This window comes from Pelobates fuscus, chromosome 6, assembly GCF_036172605.1.
Source record: "Pelobates fuscus isolate aPelFus1 chromosome 6, aPelFus1.pri, whole genome shotgun sequence".
Lineage (NCBI taxonomy): Eukaryota > Metazoa > Chordata > Amphibia > Anura > Pelobatidae > Pelobates > Pelobates fuscus.
In genome coordinates, this window is record NC_086322.1 from 262,521,932 (window position 1) to 262,542,615 (window position 20,684).

At 43.2% G+C, this 20,684-nt stretch overlaps 1 protein-coding gene across 1 annotated transcript in view; it reads right to left on the reverse strand.

Annotated features, from left to right (window-relative positions):
- ACSF2 (acyl-CoA synthetase family member 2) overlaps nt 1-20,684 on the reverse strand; it is a 128,530-nt gene that overhangs the window by 27,563 nt on the left and 80,283 nt on the right. Inside the window, exon 10 of the mRNA XM_063459062.1 lies at nt 17,564-17,640. Coding sequence (XP_063315132.1) covers nt 17,564-17,640 — 77 coding nt within the window. The remainder of the gene's footprint in view (nt 1-17,563; nt 17,641-20,684) is intronic.

Here is a 20,684-nt window from a genome sequence, read left to right on the forward strand (position 1 = left end):
GGGGAAGAGGGTCCCAGAAAAAAACGATAAAAGCGGGTTCTTTTCCGCCCGCAATCAACCACCCAAGACTCCGAGCACAGGAGATCAAAATCAAGATGGCGACGACACGCTGCCGCTGCAGGACTCCCCAGGGGGAAGAGACCTACCGGTCACACAGGATATACTCCAGGCATGCCTAGGTGAAATGTCTGACAAACTGCTGCACAACCTCAATAAGTCAATCTCAGACCTGAGAAAAGACGTGCAGGAGCTGGGTGATAGAACAGCCTGCATGGAAAACCGCATGGGCGAGTACGCAGACGCACACAACGACATGGCTGATCATGTCCACCACCTGGAACAGGCGCTAGAGTCTTGCCAAAATAAAGTTATGGACCTGGAAGACAGGTCGAGGAGACAGAACATAAGGATTAGGGGGATCCCTGAGACGGTGGAGCAGCCCGAAATCGCATCGTACCTCACGGCTTACTTTAAAACACTAGCCCCTGACCTCCCAGCAGACGTCTTGCTCATGGATAAAGCGCACAGAGTCACAAAACCAAGCTTCCTTCCAGCAGAAGTGCCGAGAGATGTACTGACCCATCTCCACTATCACCATGCAAAAGAAGCACTGATGAAGGCATCTAGACACCGCAAAGACCTTCCAGCCCAATACAATTCCATCCAACTCTACGCAGACCACTCTGCTCAAACTTTGAAAAAACTGAAGGAATATAAAGAAATTACAGGCGCACTCCGGCTCCACGAGGTACCTTACTGCTGGGGTCACCCAGTCCGTCTCCTGATACACAAAAATGTAGTTATCATGTAGTAAAATCCTACAGAAATGGGGCATACAACCCCAAACCCAGACAAGAAGTGGCAACGACCCACAACCGAGCAAGCTTCCAGCCGAATGGAAAAGAGCCTGCAACTAAAATTGGAGCCATGCGGCCTTGACAGAGGGGTAACACACTTTGGAACTTAGCAAGCAGCTGAAATGGCGTCAGATAGCATATCATACCCACAACACCCACTAAAATGGGTAATGCACGAATAACAGAGAACTGGATTGATAAAGTACCGCAAGAAAGGACTACTGGTCTCAAGGAAGGTGAATATGTTACAACAACTCCTTATGCTACCCTCGCAACACCAGCAGCATCTCACATACATACAAAACACTCTCACTCACGACATGCTCACAGCATTCATATTGGGGACTAGCAAAACACCAAACATGCCAACCACTGGGACAGTAATGCGGTACAAACCGACCTACTAAGCTACTACATGAACTCACACCGCTCCTAGGCTTGGGCAGGAGCAACCGCAGCTGACGCCTGATGGGAGGCAATCAGCCTTAGAATAAGCGGGAGCGAATACTAGGTGGCTGCAGGGAACATCCAGCGAAAGACGCACTACCGCCCATGAAGAGCCGCTACACCTATGGGAGAATGGAGGGAGCGGGGAGGTATCACGGGGAAAGGTAAATGTGTTTATAATGTACTGCAATATACTGCAGTGTACTGCAGTGATTGGGTAGCAAATAGGGGGCACCTGAGATCCCCATGCAACACACCCAAAAAAAAAAGAGGGTAGGAGATAATACAAAAAATAAATAAAAAAATTGTATATAGACATATATTCTCTGTATGTCCTTTGATATCCCCGAAATATCACCGTTTGTACAACACCCCCAGCTGCAGGTTAAGAGTACCCAATGTTACATTACTATAATGTAAGTAGGTTGAACCCAAAGGGACAACAGCAGTCCAGCGTAACTGCTATCCACAGCCCCACCGCAGGGCCGATAGAACACCCCAAGACCACCATTGGTCACAACAAATTGATAACGGCCAAACTCACTACTGTTATTTCCTTTAGAATAACCACGCTCTCAATGGTACCGATAGTGGGAACCAAGGCCCACAAATGGGCTATAGTTTTAACACTTTTATTGTTCATACCCTCATAGTATGACCCCACCAAAACCTCCTCCCACATCCCCCCATCAACATTACCCCGAGAGACAGATGTGTCCACTGAACACAACGGAAACACCCACCTGAACAATATACCGATCTCAAGGTCCACCAACCGCCAAGTGCAGACCGTCCCTATTACCACTAAGCAAAACACTCATGCCTACAACGACGCCCAGCATTGTGAAGACAGAACTACCATAACACCAGCTACTATCTCAACCCACCTCACACAAAGATCACACGAACGGAATCTAGCGACCTAAGAGGGTTAAACACCCCATATAAGCGGCATTGCCTATTCAGAGACCTTAAGAGAGACCAGCATGACGTAATCTGTCTTCAGGAAACACATTTTAAACTACCACCAACCCTAAAACCGTCCTTATACCAATATCATGCCACATCAGGGAAGAAAACAAAAGGGACGTCAATACTGATTAGTAATACAGTATCCTTCCAGCACCACCATTCACAGATAGACAAGGGGGGAAGATACATGATAATAATCTGCACAATCAACAACATTAAATACACCCTAGCAAATGTATATGCCCCTAACATGAACCAAAGGGATTTTCTACACAATCCTATCCATATTACGACCGATACAGGAGGGAATATTGGTCCTCTGCGGGGATTTTAACCATATCATAGACCCCAACAGCGACACAACGTCCCAGGCTGCTAGAGCGGTGCAAACAAAGCAACGTAAAACATGCGCATCATATCTTAAATTATTAGACGGCAACAAACTGTATGATGTATGGAGAGTCCTGCACCCTCAAGAAAAGGATTACACATACCACTCAACCACACAACACATACACCAGAATAGATAGATTTCATATGGAAAGCCTACATTTGGACCAGGTTCTGGACTGCTCTATCGGCCACATTACATGGTCGGACCATGCCCCGCTAACACTGACCCTTAAAGACAACTACGACTACAAACATTAGAGCCCCTGGAGACTCAATGAATCACTACTGACAGACATATCCTTCTCCAACCAAATAGAAGAAGCTATAACAGAATTTTTCACACTCAACGACACAGGAGACACGTCAGCATGCACCTTATGGCAAGCACACAAAGCGGTGATTAGAGGACTCTTACTAAAGCGAGCAACACACTTGAAACAAACTAATCAAGCCCAATGGGTGGAATGGAACAAACAATTAATAGACCTTGTAGCGGAGGGTAGTATTCGAATCCACGATCTCCCCTGGTATAACAGGTAAATCCACAGTCAGCGCTGAAAGGTAAGGCAATATCCCAATCCTCCCAATAACCGGACGAAACACAGTTTGGGAGTCAACTAACTGGCTTTATTCACAAGCTGGCATACTTATACAGTTCCCCATGCAAGGTGTTTCCTTACAGAGGTTTCAGGGGATTTATCCCATCATGCAATATCATACTCCCAACAGGCATTGCTGCACAAGAAGGATACTCCCACTAAAATGGACAATTAAGTGGATTATCCCCTCGTGCAGCAAAACTGACAATTTACATTAAAATACAGTTTTTACGTTTTATTTGGTATATAGACATAACCGAACATTCGGTAGATAGCTGGGGTCTGAGCGCATCTTTTGAGAGAATACCGCTCAGCTCCCAGCTGAAATGACCAAACGCCGCAACAAATAAAGTTATACATCGAAGTTCCCCTCAAACTGCCGATCGCACTTAGGGGAACGATCCTACCGAACACCGGGCTCCCGAACGGTCTGGAAGTACAGCGGTGTTCGTGTCGTTGAGTAGCCATTTTCAGTTCCAGACGCTCGACGACCAAACACTGAAGAATAGACGATCCAAGATGGCCGACCGCCGCATGGTCGGTAGTCGAACGACGGCCACCTAGGAGAGCCTCTAATTACCGATTGCAACATTGTTGCAATCGGTTAACAAGCGCCACACGCCTCTAAGTGTGTGGTCTATCAGGGGAGCCCGGATTCGTTTGACGAACAGCCCGGATAGCCGCTGTTCGTCGAACGAAGTAACTGTATGCTGGTAGCTTACGGCTGCCAGCATGCAAATTGCCCTAGCACAGTACACACAGCAAAATACACATAGCACACAGTACAGCTTACAGACAACCTTTCTACATTATAGTCCAGAAGTGGCTATGTTTGCCACAGACCTCACAAACAAAAATAAAACGCATCCAACAGAAGCAATACAAAAAAGCATTAAAGAAGTAGCATAAAAAATTAGATTACACACACTGCAACGAGTAGCTTTTAATTTACGCAAACTCAAAGCCACATACTACGCACAAGGAAACAAAGCAAGCAAAACATTAGCAGCCCGACTGAAACGAGCTGAGACAAATGCAAAAATATCACACCTATATACACATGACAACACAAAAGTGATTTCCCCCATAGACATCAGCAACACTTTTGCGACCTACTATAATAAGCTCTACAATTTGGCGCAATCCGAGCAAGCACCCAACCCAACAGACCATGATATACAGTCCTACCTACATGACGTCTCATTGCCCACACTCACTCAGGACCAAATCACCTCACTGCAAAAAACAGTCACCCCCAGAGAAGTGGAGGATGCCATACAAACTCTACCTAAACACAAGGCACCAGGCTCGGATGGCTTCACAAACATGTATTATAAGAGATTCGCGACCATTCTAGCACCACACTTAGCATCTCTCTTCAACTTCGCCACCCAAACCAAATCACTACCAGAAGATCTATTGCTAGCCCACATCATTACCCTACAAAAACCAGGAAAACACCCAAAACATTGCCCAAACTTCAGACCAATCTCCCTCCTCAGCACAGATGCTAAATTTTTCGCTAAAATATATGCCCGCCGACTGAGCTCACTACTTCCAATCCTAATTCACAACGACCAAGTGGGATTCGTAGTGGGGAGGCAGGGAACAGACAACACTCGGAAAGTTCTAGACCTAATACACAGCATAAGGAGGAAAGGAATAGGTAGCCTTCTAGTGTCCCTAGATGCGGAGAAGGCCTTTGATAGACTCAATTGGCGCATCCTAAAAGCAGTTTTGGAGAAATTCGGCTTTCCCTCCCACTTTACGGATACAGTAGCAGCTCTATACAGCTGCCCCACGGCAAAAGTCCTAAACACAGGATTCTGCTCTGACAAATTCAAAATCTCTAACGGCTCCCGCCAGGGTTGTTCACTATCTCCACTGCTCTACGTTTTGGCATTGGAGCCACTGGCTGCCAAGATCAGGACGGAAACCGCAATCCATGGGGTAAAGCTGCACCAGAAAGAATACAAAGTAAGTCTTTTTGCTGATGAGATATTTCTCACTCTAACACAACCACACCAATCCCTTCCTAATCTCATGCATCGCATCACAGCATATGGACGGGTGTCATATTATAGATTGAATGTCACCAAGACACAGGCACTAAGCATCAATCTACCCGATACACAACAGGAAACCCTTAAAAGCTTGTTCCCTCTAGACTGGAGAGACGATTACCTCACATTCCTGGAAACCAAAATGACAAAAAAAATCCCATGTCCCTATATAAGATGAACTACCAGCCATTATTAGAAACCTTCAAGACCCTTCTAGACTCCTGGGAGGGGAAATACTTGTCATGGGTGGGGCGGATCGCAGCCATAAAAATGTCACTGTTACCCAAACTCCAATACTTATACAGAACACTACAGATCCCACTACCGGACAAGTACACCAAAACACTCACGAAAATGCTAACAAACTTCTCATGGCAGAACAAAATACCCAGAGTAGCGAGAAACCTGTTACAAAGGCCAATAACCCAGGGTGGATTAGGCTTCCCAGACCTAACGGCATATCACAAGGCGGCAGCACTGATGATGGTGCCACAATTTAGACAACATCCCACAGCTCCCCAATGGCTGGAAATAGAAAACAGCTGGGCCCACCCGCTGACACTACACTCTATTTTATGGACCCCTAAAACACATAGGAAGGACACCAGCCACCTCTTACCCACGACCCAACACATCCTACATATCTGGGACTCCGCCAAACGTCTGATGGTACGATGCCTACCAATGCCATTAGCAGCCCCACTGACCACCTTAGAACATGTAATACCAACCCTGAACATACAACCATGGCTACAAGAGGGAGTCCACGAGATAGGGCAGTTATACAATGACAAAGGGTTAAAGCTATTCCCAGACCTACAACAAGAATGTAAACTACCGCACAGATTAGTCTTTGCCTACCTGCAAATTAAATCCTACCTAGCCAAAAACAAACCTAGCAAACCGGCTGATGCAGACACAAGGCCGATGACCGAATTTGAAATGATATGCACCAAAACCACCAAAATAACTAATCTCTATCAGCTACAAAGCGCTGACCCAGACATCAGATCAGGGTAGAGAAATACACATCCAATCTTGGCATAGGGAACTAGGCAAAACTATACCAATAGAAGACTGGACCAAGGCCTACTCCTCGCACAAAGGAGTCTCATCATGCGCAACTCACATCGAGACGCAGAGAAAGCTGCTATACCGATGGTACTTAGTACCAGCCAGGATCCACCAGATGTGGCCACAGTCCCCCGACATATGTTGGAGATGTGGCCAAAATAAAGGCACCAAGTCGCACGTCTGCTGGACGTGTCCAGTCATCAAACCCTACTGGCGGGAGGTACAAACAATCATAAATGACATTATACAGACACAAATCTCATTAACGTTGGAATTGTGCATACTATTCATACCACCAGAATCATTCACCAAAGATAAGTGGGCAGCAACATACCATGTCCTTATCTCTGCAGTTATGTGCATTGCTAGGCTATGGAAACAAACAACAGTTCCATCACGAGAGGCCCTCATAAACCAAATAAAACTGAACTGGGCCTACGAGATGGTATACGTGCGCCAATTTGGTGAAAAGAAACACATGAATCTAGCATACATCAGGTGGAACAATTTCTTAACACGGTCCACGTAACCAGATGGGACACAAAAAGATACGCCATAAGCAACGCAAACTAGTCTCTCCTCCTAAATTCTCCCCCCCCCCCCCCCCCCTACCGTTCCATGTCTAACTCCCTATTTCCCCCCCAAAAAAAGAGGTACGATGCTTAAAGCACAGAAGTTGCTACATACATAGCCTCTGGCTACGTTGTAATAAGCGGTAACTGCAGCACAGTAATTCATGACACAATCCTGCATAATCACCCACCTCCCAAAACCCTTTAGAGAAAGATGGGTAGAATAGGGACTAATTATTAAACATATGCAACAAGATATGTAATGTTGGATTGTATTGTTAACATGTGAATCACATTGAATTGTTACCGACAGTATCTCGATGCATTGTACAATAAAAATTGTCAAATTCAAATACATTTTTTTTTTTTTTTTTTAAATCCGGTCAATTTGCTAAATGAAATCAAGAGGACCACACTCTTCACACATAAAGCTTTTCGGCAAGCTAGAGGATTTTAGGGGTCTAGAGTGTCTTTAAGTATTACACAGACAGTTCCCACTAGCCGTTGTAAAGTACAAGATGTCTCTTCAAGAACAGTGACTGAGTCACACCACACAAAAACAAAAGTTTTAGACTTTAGAAAAACAGACTTTTCTAAAATTAGAATATGTGTAAAGGAGTCATTATCAGACTGGAGCAATTTAAATGGAGTCCAAGATCAATTGGATTATTTAACCCCTTAAGGACCGGCCTGTTTTTGCGATGTTTGTACGTTAAGGACCAGAGCAGTTTTAACACTTTTGTGGTGTTTGTGTTTAGCTGTAATTTTCCGCTCTCTCATTTACGGTTCCCATACAAGTTATATATTGTTTTTTTCAGGACAAAAGGGGCTTTCTTTACATACCATTAGTTGTATTATGTCATATATTGTATTTAAAAAAAATAATAAAATATGGTGAAAAATTTTAAAAAAATACATGTTTTTGGACTTTTACTTGTTAAATCTTTTACTTATCTACAAAAGCTAATGAAAAAAACTGCTAAATAGATTCAAAATTTTGTCCCGAATTTAAAAACACCCAGTGTTTACATGCTTTATTGCTTTTTTTTTGCAAGTTATAGGCCTATAAATAAAAGTAGGAAATTGCTGTTTCAATATATATATTTTAAATGTATCAATAGTGACCTTGTAACACCGTTATCTGTCATAAATCCCCGAAACACACCTAACATGTACATATTTTTTTAAAGTAGACAACCCAGGGTATTCAAAATTGGGTATGTCCAGTTTTTTTTAGTAGCCACCTAGTCACAAACACTGGCCAAAGTTAGCATATATATTTGTTTGTGTGTTAAAAATGCAAGAAACGCTAACTTTGGCCGGTGTTTGTGACTAAGTGGCTACTAAAAAAGGCTGAACATACCCCATTTGCAATACCTTGGGTTGTCTTCTTTTGCAAATGGTATGCCATCATGGGGCTAATTCTCATTCCTTGGCTACCATACGCTCTCAAAGGCAACCTAACCAATCCGACAAATTTCAATTAAAAAAATAGTAAAATCAAGCCTTATATTTGACCCTGTAACTTTCACAAACACTATAAAACCTCTACATGTGGGGTACTGTTATACTCAGGAGACTTCGCTGAACACAAATATTAGTGTATCAGAACAGTAAAATGTATCACAGCAATAATATCCTCAGTGAAAGTGCTGTTTGTGTGTGAAAAATGCAAAAAACTTCACTTTCACTGACAATATCATCGCTGTGATATGTTTTACTGTTTTGAAACACTAATATTTGTGTTCAGCGAAGTCTCCTGAATAAAACAGTACCCCCATGTACAGGTTTTAGGGTGTCATAGAAAGTTACAGGGTTAAACACAGTGCTAGCAAATTAAATTATCTGGACTTTCGGCCTGGGTTGGCAGGCAGGTCCCTCAAATTGCAATCATTAAAATTACTTAATTAGGTAAAAATATTACATAAATACGCACGTAGAATTTTAATATATATACATATTTATATTTCCTGGCCATATCCATGGCAGCACAACATTGGGTAGCTCCTCCCTATCCCCATTGGACAGGAATAATAATTAAGCCGTATAAGTACCACCTCCTGCCCCTCCTTCCCCAGTCTTTTTTTCCTGTCCTATCCCTAGGACATGTCGGTCTTTTCAGACTGCTAAAATTTTTTTTTCTTTTATGGCTTACCTGAGGATTAGTTCCTCTGGCCCTTGGGGAGTTCACCCTCTCTCCCCTGGGAAGTCTCCAGTATACGGCCCTGCGCAAAGGTGTCCCCCTGGAGAAAACCCCTTTAGTGACCGGGGGTTTTTTCTTTCCATTTTTCCAGTGATGACATGGAAAGGTACATGGATTGCGACTGGTTTCCGGGTTGGTATCCTCCCACCAGGCTCAAGGTAATATTATTTTAATTTACCTGTTGGTTTTCCTTTCTTTTGGAAAGTTTTTTTTCGTTGAGCGTTCTGGGGTCTCCCTGCATGGCTCTCGGGAACCTCCTGTGCGCCCGCGCGGTGTGTAGGCGTCTCCTGTGCGCCCGCGCGGCGTGTAGCGCCCGCGCGGCGTGTAGGCGTCGCTTGCGCGGCGTGTATGGGTCTCCTGGGCGCCTGCGCGGTTCTGGGGACTCTGGGACGCATGCGCGGAATTCGCGCGCAAATCTGGCCGTTTCGCGCGTCTTTTCGGTCATCTGCGCATGCGCGATGACGTCAGACGCCTTCTTAAAGCGCCAGGCCTCCTTTTTTGTCAAATTTGTATTTTCTGCTTCCTGGAGAGTTTCTGGCACCATTGAGTTCTGTGGATTGTTGATTCTTCGTCTTTTTCTTCTAAAGTAAGTTCTTTTCCTTTCTCTTTGTTGGTTTCCTGTAGTTTTTCTTCTAGGTTATAGTTTCGCTGTTTCATCTATTATTTATAGATGGATTCGCGCTCAGGATCTAGAGAATCAGAATCTTCTCATCATAGTAGGTCACAATCTAAGCGATATAGGTAAGCCATCCAATTTTGGAATTTATTGATACTTTGATATCTAAAAGAGTGGTAAGGTACTAATATTCACGTTTGGTGTATTTCAGTGATAAAAGTACAAAGACTTCAGGATCGTCCAAAGGGAAGTCGCCCAAAAGGACGCTGTGTGTATCCTGTGATAACAGAGCCATAGAAGGGAAACGTCTCTGTTCGAATTGTCTCTCAGCAGCCGCAGGACCTTCTCAGTTAACACCTGACTTTAAGCAGCTTATCAAGCATGCAGTTGCCCGGGGCATCAAAGAGGTTGGTAAGACCCACAAGCGACCTAGATATTCTGAGCCGTCAGATTGGTCTCCTGATAACTCGGAGGATGAGTTCATGGACACGGCTTCGCTGAGAGACTTGGCTTTTTCCTCGGAGGAGGATGCTTTGCCTGATCCTGACTTCCTGATACCTGCGGAGGTGGATCATTTGATTGCTCGGGTCAGAGAAACCCTTACTTTGAAAGAGCCCTCGGAGGAGGAACCCTCTACATCTAACCGCTATTTCTCAGATCTTAGAAAGAAAAGAGCGGCTTTCCCTGTGCATTCCACTATTAGTGACCTTATTAAAGAAGAATGGTCCAGGTCCGATAGGAGATCCTCTGCTAAAGGGAAATTCTCCAGATTATATCCGTTTGATCCCAAAGATGCTGAAACATGGGATTTTCCACCCAAGGTGGATGCTGCGGTGGTTAGGCTAGCCAAGCGCACTACCCTGCCAGTGGATGATGCAGGCTCCTTCAGGGATCCAATGGATCGTAAGATGGAATACTGCCTGTCTAAGTCCTATGTAGCCTCAGGCACGAGTCTCCACCCTGCCGTTGCTCTCACGTCTGTTTCAAGAGCTATGAAGGTTTGGCTACAGGAGCTGGAAGGGGACATCAAGAGGGGCAGGAGCCGTTCCTCTATTGTTGATGCCCTGAAGGATATGCGTCTAGCGATTGATTTCTCTTCGGAGGCCGCAGTGGATCTGGTGAGAAACCTTGCTAGAAATATGTCCTTCTCGGTTTCCTCCAGGCGGGCGCTCTGGCTCAGGTCTTGGGCGGCCGATGCTTCCTCCAAGAATAGTTTGTGTTCTCTCCCATTTCACGGAAACATGTTATTCGGCAATAATTTGGATGAGTGCATCAAGAGGGCGGCTGAAGGGAATAAAGCCTTTTTACCCCAAGAGAGGAAGTATAAAGGATCCTTTCGCGCCCGGAAAGAGTACCATTCCTTTCGTGACAGTAGGTCCTACAAGCCGGGTAGGGAATACTCCCGATTCCAACCGAGGAGAGGTGCCCCTTCTGGGTACAGAGGAGGCAGGTCTCGTGGGTCGTCTTCCTCTAAGGACCAGAAGAATCTATGACTACGTACGGCCCAAAACCGAAGGTGTCGGGGCTTGTCTTCTCCAATATCTTTCGAGATGGACCATCTCTACAAGCGACGTTTGGGTGCTGGATATTATTCGGAGAGGTTACCTGCTAGAATTCTTCAAGCATCCTCCCAACCGATCCTTTCACCTCACGAAATGGCCAGGGGACAGGGAGAAATGCATGGCTCTACGAAATTTCGTCCATTCCTTGCAGAAGGAGAAGGTCATCGTCCAAGTACCGGCAGGCGAAAGAACTCAGGGATTCTACTCTCACATCTTCTTGACAAGGAAATCCTCAGGGGGTTGGAGACCCATTCTGGATCTGCACAGGCTGAACAAGCATCTGCACGTTCGCAGATTCAAGATGGAATCTCTGCAGTCTATAATAAAGGTTGTGTCACCCAACCAATGGATGCTGTCTATAGATCTACTGGACGCATACTTTCACATACCCATTGCCCGAATCCATCAGAAGTTCCTGAGGTTTGCGGTAGAGGAAGGTCATTTCCAGTTCAGGGCCCTCCCCTTTGGACTGAGCACTGCCCCGAGGACGTTTACAAAGGTCCTGGTTGTTCTCATCGCGGAGCTCAGAAAGCAAAACATTGCTATTTACCATTATCTGGACGACGTTTTAATCTTGGGAAACGACGTGGATTCTGTGACATCCCAAGCTATCACCAGCATTCAGTTTCTGCAAGCCCACGGCTGGAAGATCAACACCAAGAAAAGCCACCTCCACCCGACTCAATCTATGGTTTACTTAGGTGCCCATTTCGACACCCTAAAGGGTACTGTCCAGCTCTCATCAGTGAGAATTCTGAAACTCAGAAAGTTATTGAGAAGAATGCTGAATTCCCCGGTTGCCCCTGCAAAGGCGGTGATGAGCCTCCTTGGTTCTATGTCCTCCACAATAGGTCTGACGAGATGGGCTCAGTGGAGGATGAGACCATTCCAGGCCAACTTCCTGAGTCGTTTCCTATCCGGGAACCTGTTCCAGCCCATCAAGCTTCCCCTGAAGGTACGCCATTCTCTGATCTGGTGGCTGAACAGAAAGCACCTAGCCAACGGCTTTCCATTAGGGGATATCGCATGGAGGACCGTGACAACGGACGCCAGCCAGTGGGGTTGGGGCGCTCATTATCTCCACCACTTTGCGCAGGAAGAATGGAATTTCGAGACAAGCAAAGTTCATTCCAATCGGCTGGAACTTCTGGCTGTCCTCAAAGCTTTGAAGCACTTCTCGTCCCAGCTCAAGGGTCAATGGGTGAAGATAAGGACGGACAACTCCACCGTAGTGTCCTATGTCAATCACCAAGGGGGTACCAGGAGCTGCAAGATGATGGTACTGATGAATCACCTGATGTGGTGGGTTCAGAGAAACCTGGCGGGCATTGTAGCCATTCATCTCCCAGGGAAACGGAATCAACTGGCAGATTTCCTCAGCAGATCCAGAATAGATCCGGGGGAATGGTGCCTGGCTCACAGGGTGTTCCGCATGATTGTGGACAAGTGGGGTCTGCCTCAAGTGGACCTTCTAGCCTCTCGGGCCAACAGCAAGGTAGCCCTTTTCTTCACAAAGGAAGAGGACCACCTGGCATTGGGAAGAGATGCCTTATCAAGCCCCTGGAGGTTCTCAATGGGCTATGCGTTCCCCCCGTTTCCACTAATCCTACCACTCCTGAGGAAGCTGAGATCGGAGCGGGTGTCTCTCATCCTGATTGCGCCTTATTGGCCTCGGAGACCTTGGTTTCCTCTGCTTCTGAGTCTTTCGGTGGAACCTCCTCTCCCACTCCCCAAAGTTGCGGATCTTCTGTTCCAGGGCCCTGTCATTCATCCAGACCCTGTCTCTCTCAACCTTATGGCTTGGAAACTGAAAGGAACCGGCTGTTGAATAGAGGGTTCTCCCAGACCGTGATTGATACTATGCTGAGGGCTCGTAAGCATTCCACTTCGGCCACTTATTATAGAGTATGGGAAGTTTTCTCCAACTGGGCCCTTCACAGTAATGTGGATGTCCAAAATCCCTCCTCCTCCCATATTTTGGATTTCTTGCAATCAGGCCTTGAGAAAGGACTGAGCTATAACACTCTCAAGGTACACATTTCAGCCTTGTCCGCCCTGACCAGTCATAGATGGGCTCTGGACTCGGATATCATCAGATTCATCAAGGGTGTCCTTCACATGAAACCTCCTATTAAACCGTTTGTCCCTTCCTGGAGTCTCCCTCTGGTTCTGGATGCCATGAAGTTGAAACCTTTTGAACCGTTTGATTCAGTTTCCCTACAGGTTCTCTCTATTAAGACTGCCTTGCTGGTGGCCTTAGCCTCTGGCAGGAGAGTTTCTGAGCTCAGTGCTCTGTCCATCAAAGAGCCTTTTACTATCTTCCACAAGGACAGAGTGGTCCTCCGTACTGTTCCAGTGTTTCGACCCAAAGTTACTTCCTCCTTCCACATCAACGAGGATATTGTTCTTCCGTCTCTGAGGTCGGACGCCCATGGAATGGGGAATTCTGCTGACCTGTCCTCTCTGGATCTAGTGAGATGCCTCCGGATGTATATCGATAGGACTTCTGATTGGCGTTCTTCTGACAGTCTCTTCGTTCTTCATAGCGGCTGTAAAAAGGGCTCTCAAGCTCCCAAATCTGCCATTAGCCGATGGATAGTAGCGGCTATCATTCTGGCTTATCAGTCCGCCGGATATCCGGTCCCTGTGGGTCTTAAAGCCCATTCCACTAGGGCTCTCTCATCTTCCTGGGCAGCCGCTGCTAATGTCTCCCCTGAACTCATCTGTAAGGCGGCTACATGGTCTTCCTCTAACACTTTCATTAGGAGCTACCAGATTGATGTTAGAGCAGGGTTGTCTGATCAATTTGCTAAATCAGTCCTGTCTGTATCTAATTCCTGATCTCTGTGTCTGTCACTTGTTGTGGTGTTAATACACTTTGCATTTATGAAATTTTTTGAGTCTGTGTCTCTTTCCCTCCCTGGTTTTATTGCTTGGGTATTACCCAATGTTGTGCTGCCATGGATATGGCCAGGAAAATGGAAAATTTATTCATACTTACCGTAATTTTCTTTTCCTGGTTATATGCCATGGCAGCACAAGGGTCCCGCCCGGGGATATTGCTGGAACACGTGACTGGGGAAGGAGGGGCAGGAGGTGGTACTTATACGGCTTAATTATTATTCCTGTCCAATGGGGATAGGGAGGAGCTACCCAATGTTGTGCTGCCATGGCATATAACCAGGAAAAGAAAATTACGGTAAGTATGAATAAATTTTCCATTATTTGACGTCTACGTGTATATTTATGAATTTTTTTATGTAACTATGTATATGGACATATGTATTTTTCGTATTGTTTTTATTTATTTATTTATACATAGATATATATATCATTACATTCTAAGTGTATTTTGATATATATATATATATATATCAAAATACTGTTAGAATAAAATTGCATATATAAATATTTTTATAATTATTAAAAATTATTTTTATTTTTTGTTATTTATTTTTATTAACATATTATTTGTATTTTATAATAATATATATATACCATATATATAGCAATTATATATATTGTATATATACGTGTGTAATTTAAATATAAGTGTATTTTTATATTAATATACGTATATATAAATATAAAAATACACTTAATATGACATTATATATATATATGATACATATACATATATTATATATAGATATAATACATGTATATATATCATATATATATATACACACACATATTATTTTTTTTTACACTGATTTTACACTGTTTTTTTTTCACTTTATTTTTTAGATTTTTCATTTGCAGGGAGACTGCCTGTCAGCACAGACAGTCCCCCTGCAGGCAGACACATGGACCCCTATTGCGGTCATGTGATCGAGTGATCACATGGCCGTGGGGTCCTGATCTGCCGAGGGGGGACTGCCCGGGCAGACAGACAGTCCCCCTGGACCGGGTGGAGCACTGATCGCCGCCGTGGGACCGACGGAGATCAGGTAAGTAGCCCCAGACCGTTATGACGGTTCAGGACCGTCAGCGGTCCAAACGCACGTTTTACCGCTGACGGTCCTGAACCGTCAGCGGTCCTGAAGGGGTTAAAAGTTGCACTACTGAAGGCAACAGAAAATTGCATTAGGCTTTTCAGTAAAAGCAAAAAATTCAAGAAACCACTGTGGTACTCCGCAGATGTGGCCAAAATAGTAAAAAACTAAAAGTTAGCATTTAGTAATTATAAAAAAATACCAGAGTGAGGAAGACAGAATGATCTATAAGATTAGGCAGAAAGAGGCTAAGCAAGTTATAAGAGCTTCCAAATCACACACAGAAGAGAAAATAGCACAGTCAGTAAAAAGGGGGGACAAAACTTTTTTTTTAGATACATAAATGAGAAAAGAAAAGTAAAACAAGGATTAGTTAGATTAAAAACAAAAGAAGGAAGGTATGTAGATGAGGATAAAGGTCTAGCTGACTGCCTCAATGAATATTTTTGTTCGGTATTTACAGATGAAAATGAAGGAAAGGGACCTCAGTTAAGAAAAAGGATAAATGAGTCATTTATTACACGTGAGTTTACAGAGGAAGAGGTTCTATTTCAACTGTCAAAAGTAAAGACAAATAAGTCAATGGGACCTGATGGAATACACCCAAAGCTATTAAAAGAGCTTAGTAGTGTACTAGCAAAACCATTAACAGATTTATTTAACCAATCATTGTTCACAGGAGTAGTCCCATAAGATTGGAAGTTAGCGAATGTTGTGCCCATTCACAAGAAAGGTAATAGGGAGGAGTCGGGCAACTATAGGCCAGTAAGCCTTACTTCAGTAGTGGGGAAAGTGATGGAAACCATGTTAAAGGATAGGATTGTTGAACATCTAAAAACACATGGATTTCAAGATCAGAGACAACATGGGTTTACTTCAGGGAGATCATGCCAAACTAATCTTATTAATTTTTTTGATTGGGTAACTAAAATTAAAGATCAGGGTGGTGCAGTAGACATTGCTTACCTAGATTTCAGTAAGGCTTTTGACACTGTTGCACATAGAAGGCTTATCAATAAACTGCAATCTTTAAGTTAGATTCCAATATTGTTGAATGGGTGAGGCAGTGGCTGAGTGACAGGCAACAGAGGGTTGTAGTCAATGGAGTATATTCGAAGCTTGGGCTTGTCACCAGTGGGGTACCTCAGGGATCTGTACTTGGACCCATTCTCTTTAATATTTTTATTAGTGATATTGCAGAAGGTTTTTGATGGTAAGATATGTCTTTTTGCTGATGATACTAAGATATGTAACAGGGTTGATGTTCCAGGAGGGATAAGCCAAATGGCTAATGATTTAGGTAAACTAGAAAAATGGTCAGAGTTGTGGCAACTGACATTTAATGTGGATAAGTGCAAGATAATGCATCTTGGACGTAAAAACCCAAGGGCAGAGTACAGAATATTTCATAGAGTCCTAACCTCAACATCTGAGGAAAGGGATTTAGGAGTGATTATTTCTGATGACTTAAAGGTAGGCAGACAATGTAATAGAGCAGCAGGAAATGCTAGCAGAATGCTTGGTTGTATAGGGAGAGGTATTAGCAGTAGAAAGAGGAAAGTGCTCATGCCATTGTACAGAACACTGGTGAGACCTCACTTGGAGTATTGTACGCAGTACTGGAGACCGTATCTTCAGAAGGATATTGATACCTTAGAGAGAGTTCAGAGAAGGGCTACTAAACTGGTTCATGGACTGCAGGATAAAACTTACCAGGAAAGGTTAAAGGATCTTAACATGTATAGCTTGGAGGAAAGACGAGACGGGGGGATATGATAGAAACATTTAAATACATAAAGGGAATCAACACAGTAAAGGAGGAGACTATATTTAAAAAAGCAAAACTACCACAACAAGAGGACATAGTCTTAAATTAGAGGGACAAAGGTTTAAAAATAATATCAGGAAGTATTACTTTACTGAGAGGGTAGTGGATGCATGGAATAGCCTTCCAGTTGAAGTGGTAGAGTTTAACACAGTGATAGAGTTTAAGCATGCGTGGGATAGGCATAAGGCTATCCTAACTATAAGATAAGGCCAGAGACTAATGAAAGTATTTAGAAAATTGGACAGACTAGATGGGCCGAATGGTTCTTATCTGCCGTCACATTCTATGTTTCTATCTTTCTCAGATATCATATTCTGCCAGTTCAGATCATATAATGTGAATTGTTAGGCCTACTCCACATCACCTTACAGAAGTCACTTACCAAAATGTCCTTCATATTTGTCTCATTAATAATCTTCCTCATGACCTCCGGAGGTGAAATGGATCCAGCAATAACTCCTGTGGAAAGAATAATGTTACATACATTTTGTGGACTGGAATATGATCGAGTCATACCATATAGGGATAGGGATAAGTGTACCTGTCATGGACTTTTTTTAGAACAATGACAGTGGGAGAGCAATGGCAGCCTTACTTTTTTAACTAACCAGTTTCTATTATTCATCTTTTCAACATCAGATGATAAAGAGAAGAAATTTGTCAAGACCCCAATTGTTTCATGTGGTCTTGGGGGAATCTCATTTTGCAGATTTTTGGCACTGTTATTTTATCATGCCCCAGAAGCGTTATTGTAAAATTCTTGGGGTTCCCCAGTTTGTTTATGGTTTTTAAATGCATGCTGCTTATTTTGGGGGTTAATTCAATGCTATGACACCGAATGAGTTAATCTAGTTCTAGCTAGAGAGATTGTGCCTAGGTAACAAAGGTGTAGAGCTTAGAAAAATTATACCGTGAGCTTCTACAAAAGTTTAGTTATAGTGATATCAGACATTTTGTTTGTCATTATATATTGGGTTTTTGAAGCAGCAAGGATCAACAGATGTTGAAATTGATCTATTTTTAAACACTGGCTTATAAAAGGGAGCAAATGTATCAGGAACCTGGTGTTTTTACTTCACAGGGCATATTAGCAGATGTAATAAAAAGTTCAATAGCTAGTCATTTTTGTTGGACTTCTTTTTGCTACTCTGTTAGAACCAGCCCCAGGAATCCATATAAACGTTCGCTTCCAATATTTATTTGTGTGGTAATGAGATTTGTTTGAAACTTTTCAGAGTCGGTGGCACAAAGACGTTGCTTAGCTTCTGGCAATTGAAGAAAATAAAGGTTGTTCATGTTAAATGAAAAGAACAAGAAATGATGTATCTAATGTATGGTATGGTATATATTTATCCAGGGGATATAGAGATAACCAGCGGAGACTCTGGTAGGTAGATCAATTATTATCAAAAAGGTAAAAATAATAAAGTTTTATTGGACATAACGAAAAAAATATATAAGGAAAAAACCCAATCCGTGCTGTACAATAAATACCCAAGAAATGTGAATTAAAATTCTGGTGCTAGATCAGTGTCACTCTAGTTGATAGATGCAAACCAATATAGGCAGCAGGTAACTGTCAATAGTGGCAAGTGGATCCGAAAGTGCAGTACACCCTAATCCTCTGACGTGCGCGTTTCGCGAGCTAGGTGTAGCGAAACGCGCGCGTCAGAGGATTAGGGTGTACTGCACTTTCGGATCCATGGTGTAGTGCACAGATCGGCGACCGCGCTGTTTGATTTAATTTACTTATTTTTTACCTACTTTATACATTTCAATTTTCTCACTTCTCACCCTATTTTCTGACCTGAAGGATAGATATTGTGGGGGTTGGGGTTAGGTGCCCTCGAAGGCACGGGACACGTTATTACGAGGGTGTTAGACTCTTTTACCTGTCAACAAACCTTCAGAACACACAGTGTGTTACCCCCTATGGACACTTTGTAACCTTGTCTACCAAGACTTTACTTCGTATCTGCTCCTGTGTCCCCCTCCCCTCTCCCTATGTCGTTCAGTTGTACACTGACTGTATTACTATCAGTTCTCTATTGCTGGCAGATGTGGGTTATCCGTATCCAGTGCTTTGCACGTCTGTTTGAACGTTAGTCTGATCATCCAGTGTATCACCTCCCTGCTACTATGTATCGTCATATCTAACCACAGAGTTGATATATGGCAGGAATATAGAGGATACACTGAGCTCTTTGAATCAAGACCACTTCACAGACTGCCAAGTCATTAGATTAGTGCCCTATTTTGATTATATCACCTACCATTTACCACTACAAATAATAGTTCCATTTCCTTTCTTTTCAACCGGTAGCCCAGCTATTTTGCGGACAGTCACCGGCTTACGGATTTCAGGAAGGAACAATGAGACTTTCATGGGTGTATATAAAATTTCACACTACTATGTGAATAAGACAGACTATCTAACCAATTATTTAGTCGTCAGACCAGCACCTTATTTGCAATACTATCGACGGTGTATCACTGACAGAGACAAATTTCGTTTTAGGCAACTGTCAGTATAATCACTCATAGGCAGATGCTGGTGATATCTCATCTAAGTCAACTTATTAAGGGACCTATGCTGCAGATCTTTAGAGGGTCTTTACAGTAAATTACTGACATCTGATAAGACGGACTGCCTAAGTCAGTCACAAAACCACCTGATAGGTGTTTTTCCCTCTAAGTCTGACAGTATTACCCACTTGCCACTATTGACAGTTACCTGCTGCCTATATTGGTTTGCCTCTATCAACTAGAGTGACACTGATCTAGCACCAGAATTTTAATTCACATTTCTTGGGTATTTATTGTACAGCACGGATTGGGTTTTTTCCTTATATATTTTTTTCGTTATGTCCAATAAAACTTTATTATTTTTACCTATTTGATAATAATTGGTCTACCTACCAGAGTCTCCGCTGGTTATCTCTATATCCCCTGGATAAATATATACCATACCATACATTAGATACATCATTTCTTGTTCTTTTCATTTTCAATTTGGGGTTACCCCCCACCTTTGTGTGTATCTTATGTGGCTCTACTAGTTCGCTTTTTTTCATTGTTCATGTTAAAGGATAGGATTGTTGAACATCTAAAAACACATGGATTTCAAGATCAGAGATAACATGGGTTTACTTCAGGGAGATCATGCCAAACTAATCTTATTGTTTTTTTTGATTGGGTAACTAAAATTATAGATCAGGGTGGTGCAGTAGACATTACTTACCTAGATTTCAGTAAGGCTTTTGACACTGTTGCACATAGAAGGCTTATCATTAAACTGCAATCTTTGAGTTTGGATTCCAATATTGTTGAATGGGTAAGGCAGTGGCTGAGTGACAGACAACAGAGGGTTGTAGTCAATGGAGTATATTCGAAGCTTGGGCTTGTCACCAGTGGGGTACCTCAGGGATCTGTACTTGGACCCATTCTCTTTAATATTTTTGTTAGTGATATTGCAGAAGGTCTTGATGGTAAGGTATGTCTTT